This window comes from Arachis ipaensis, chromosome B07 (genome assembly GCF_000816755.2).
Source record: "Arachis ipaensis cultivar K30076 chromosome B07, Araip1.1, whole genome shotgun sequence".
Classification (NCBI taxonomy): Eukaryota; Viridiplantae; Streptophyta; class Magnoliopsida; order Fabales; family Fabaceae; genus Arachis; species Arachis ipaensis.
Genome location: NC_029791.2, coordinates 54,024,337 through 54,028,812, shown reverse-complemented (window position 1 = coordinate 54,028,812; position 4,476 = coordinate 54,024,337). Strand labels below are relative to the sequence as shown.

At 48.1% G+C, this 4,476-nt stretch overlaps 1 protein-coding gene across 1 annotated transcript in view; it reads left to right on the top strand.

Moving 5' to 3' along the window:
- LOC107607236 overlaps nucleotides 597-4,476 on the top strand; it is a 4,153-nt gene continuing 273 nt past the window's right edge. Inside the window, exons 1-2 of the mRNA XM_016309209.1 lie at nucleotides 597-2,704; nucleotides 4,125-4,217. Of these exons, the coding sequence (XP_016164695.1) occupies nucleotides 597-2,704; nucleotides 4,125-4,217 (2,201 nt within the window). The remainder of the gene's footprint in view (nucleotides 2,705-4,124; nucleotides 4,218-4,476) is intronic.

The following is a 4,476-nucleotide window of genomic DNA, read 5'->3' as shown; positions in this document are numbered from 1 at the left end:
CCACAATGACAACCTCCAAACACACCACAACGGTGTCACAGAACTCGGAGACAACTTTCTCAAACCAGATGGCTCAATCACCCTTCCCATCACCATAGGAACAAGCAACCAAAAGAAGACAATCTTATCCAAATTCGTAGTCCTAAAAGACTCCACAGCGACCTCAACAAAGCCTGCCCGAAGGACGCCTTTCCCCTACCAAACATCGACGGATTAGTAGACGCCGCATCCGGCCACCGATACCTCAGCTTCATGGACGCATATTCTGGCTACAACCAGATTCCGATGCACCGACCAGACGAAGAAAAAACAGCGTTCATCACCCCAGACGGGACATACTGCTACACAGTGATGCCCTTCGGCCTAAAAAACGCCGGAGCCACCTATCAAAGACTCGTCAACAAGATATTTCAAAACCTGTCCGGAAGCAAACTAGAAGTCTACATAGACGACATGCTCGCTAAGACTGAATCCGACGAACAACTCACCGACGACCTGAAGGTCATAATGAACACCCTACGAAAGCACCAAATGCAACTCAACCCGGCAAAATGCGCCTTCGGGATGGAGGCAGGGAAGTTCCTCGGTTTATGATCATGCAACGCGGAGTTAAAGCAAACCCGGAGAAATGTCGCGCCGTCCTCGAAATGACGAGCCCAAAAAACCTCAAAGACATCCAAAAGCTCACCGGCCGATTGACAGCGTTATCACGCTTTCTCGGGGCATCGGCTCAAAAAGCGATCCCTTTCTTCAAACTAATAAAAAAAGGAGCCCCTTTTATATGGGAGACGGAGTGTGAAGAAGCATTCCAGCATTTCAAGAAAGTTTTAGCGGAACCACCAATCCTTGCCAAACCCCAAACAGGGGAAACACTCTACCTGTACCTCTCCATTACGGAAGAGGCACTCGCAGCAGCACTCATCCGCGAAAACATGAGAAAGGAACAAGAACCTATCTACTTCATAAGCAAAGTCTTGCAAGAAGAGGAAACTCGCTACTCACGACTAGAAAAACTAGCTTTTACACTCCTCACGGCCTCCCGGCGCCTGCGACAATACTTCCAGGCCCACCCCTTAACGGTCCGAACCGACCAGGCGGTCAAACAAGTACTACAAAAACCCGACCTTGCGGGAAGAATGTTTGCGTGGTCCATCGAACTATCTCAATTCCAAATCAAGTTCGAACCCCAGTACGCGATCAAAGCACAGGCCATGGCCGACTTTATCGCCGAGATGACCCCAGGAAACTCCACCCCCGAATCATGGAAACTACATGTTGACGGCTCATCGAACATCACCTCTGGAGGTGCTGGAGTCATTCTCGAAAGTCAGAACGGAGTCGTAATCGAACAATCAGTACGATACGAATTCCCAGTCTCAAACAACCAGGCAGAATACGAGGCCCTCCTGGCAGGCCTAGCCCTAGCTCGGGAGGTCGGAGCAAAAGTCCTAGAGGTAAACACCGACTCACAGGTAGTCAGCTCCCAAATCAACGGAGACTACCAAACACGAGATCCCCTACTCCAACAGTACCTCGCCAAGGTAAACAAACTAAAAGAAGGATTCGAGCGAGTTACCATACAGCATGTCCCTAGGGAACGAAATGCCAGGGCAGACCTACTTTCCAAACTAGCCAGTACCAAACCAGGACACGGTAACAAATCGCTAATCCAAGAAGTCGTCAAGTCACCCTCCGTGTCAATGACAACCAACACTCATCTGACACTCTCAAACCAAGGATCTTGGACCCACCCTATCCTACAGTACCTCCTTGACGGAACACTGCCGCCGGATCCCAAAGAGGGAAAACGAATAAGACGGGAAGCAGCCAACTATACCGTTGTCACAGGACAGCTATACAAACGCGGATTCTCGCAACCCCTGCTCAAATGCGTTGAACCCGAGAACACGGAGTACATACTCCGCGAAATCCACGAAGGTTGCTGCGGCCACCACGTCGGAGGCAAAACATTAGCCCAAAAAGTCATCAGAGCAGGCTACTTCTGGCCCACGGTCATCCGGGATTCCATACAAATAGTTAAAAGCTGCGACAAATGCCAGAGGCACGCCAATATCCACCAAGCCGCGCCACACCAGCTCAGCATCATATCGGCAGAACGGCCATTCAGCACCTGGGGGATTGACCTCGTCGGACCCTTCCCTACGGCACCCGGTCAACTCCGGTATCTCATCGTCGCCATAGACTACTACACCAAGTGGATCGAAGCCGAACCCCTAGCCTCCATAACGGCAGCCCAATGCCGTAAATTCTTCTGGCGACAGATCATCACCCGATTTTGGATCCCCGAGATCGTTATCTCGGACAACGGAACCCAATTTGCTAACAAAAAGTTCAGAGAATTCTTAGAAGGACTACGCGTATCACACCGTTTCAGCTCGGTAGAACACCCCCAAACAAACGGACAGGTGGAATCCGCAAACAAAATAATCGTCAAGGGACTCAAGAAACGGCTCGACGAAGCCAAAGGACTATGGGCCGACGAGCTCGGATCGGTCCTATGGTCATACCGAACCACACCGCAAACGACCACGGGAGAAACCCCCTTCCGACTAACATACAGCGTGGAGGCAGTCATCCCGGTAGAAATCGGAGACCCATGCCCCAGAAAAAAGGTCGGCGGTAACGACGAGGAAGCAGAACGAGACCTCATTGACGAGGAAAGAAGCATAGCTCACATCAAAGAGCTAGCCCTAAAACAGAGAATCAGCTTAAGATACAACCATGGCGTCATCCGACGGGAATTCGCGACCGACGACCTCGTCCTACGACGAAACGACATCGGTCCCCCGACCCCAGGAGAAGGTAAACTCACCCCCAACTGGGAAGGACCATACAGAATCAAGGCGGTAATCGGAAAGGGAGCATATAAACTCGAGCGACTTAATGGCGACGAAGTCCCAAGGACCTGGAACGCCGCCAATTTACGGTGATACTACACTTAAGACGACCTAACTAGGTCACCCCTTTTTATTTGTATCTTCCCATTTTACAACGCCTGAATTTTACGAATTTCGTTTAAGTATCAATCCCGGGTACTCTTTCCTGCCACACACGGAGGGTTTTAACGAGGCCCACCCATCAATAAAAATTCCATTAAAAGCTTCCCGCGGCAGAAAACGGTGGATCAAACCAAACAAACACTACTAAACACCACCAAATTATACGGCGGCACTCGCTCCCTTACAAAACCCACTACCCCAACAGACCTATCTACCATAACGCAATGCCATCATACACCAGAAAACAAAATCTAATCTACACTAAGCAGAGACAAAACAAAACACGAAGGAAGATAAAAGGAAACAGAAAGAAGCAGAAGAACACCAACCTGATAATGCGAAGGAAATAAATCCAAGGAGAAGATGCTATGGCAGAAGATCAAACCAAAACCACAGAATGCGAAAGGAAAGTAGAAAATGCTCCTTAGGAAGAAGAAAGCAGTAGAGAAATGATGCAAAACGAGGGAACTGAAGAAAGGAAAACCAAAACGGTTTTGAAAAAATAAAATAACACAAATACCCCTAGAAAGCAAAGCAAACATGAGGGCAAAAAAGGGAAACACCCCCTCGCAATAAATGCCCCCTTGGAAAAAGTAACTAATAAATCACGCCTCGAAAAATGCAACGGGCGCAGCGGATACGGAAGAGTCACGTCAGACCTAAGCGGTCAGATGAAACTTCCACAAAACGAAACTGAGACACCGACCTCATCTCGGAAGAACCAAACGACCACTCAAGAAAAACTAAAGGCCTAAGCCCACGGTGAAAATAGCATCTCCCAGCGACAGACCGACCTCGCTCGCTCTCCCGCTGTGGGGACAACTGTTACAGATCCGAGCCACGGATCCAGGACCCGAGACTGTACCCAACCCCGGCTTCCCGGGTCCGACCCGCACCTCGCTCAGAAGGCCCAAAAACCGGCCCTTCAGAGCTCCTAACCGACTTTCGAATTCACACGTCCGTCTTATCTTAACCAGATAAGATAAGATAAGAATACCCACCATCTATAAATAGAGGACCGGAGTCCTTCCAGGTATTCATTCATTCCTCACACCTTCTACCTCTTAGATCCATTCTGACTTGAGCGTCGGAGTGTCTTTGCAGGTACCTCCCCCCATTGTTCCAGTCAGGCAACCCGGCTTCAGCTCAGGTTCGCGGATTTCCGATCCACCCTTCAAACCGTACCAGAGACATCTCGTACACCTTACTACTGATTTGTTAGAATATATTTAATTTAAGATACGTATAATATAGTATTCTAAATATATTCTAACGTGTATGGTGAATTCAAGTCAAATTTCACATGTCTCATGCTTAACAATATCTGTATATAAAATTGCATGTAACCATGCTAGCTATTTCCTCCTTTACTTAAAATTAAATTAAAACAATAAATAATAGTTTTCACAAAAATATTAATTCACATAAAAAATTAGTTATCAAATTGATCAATATT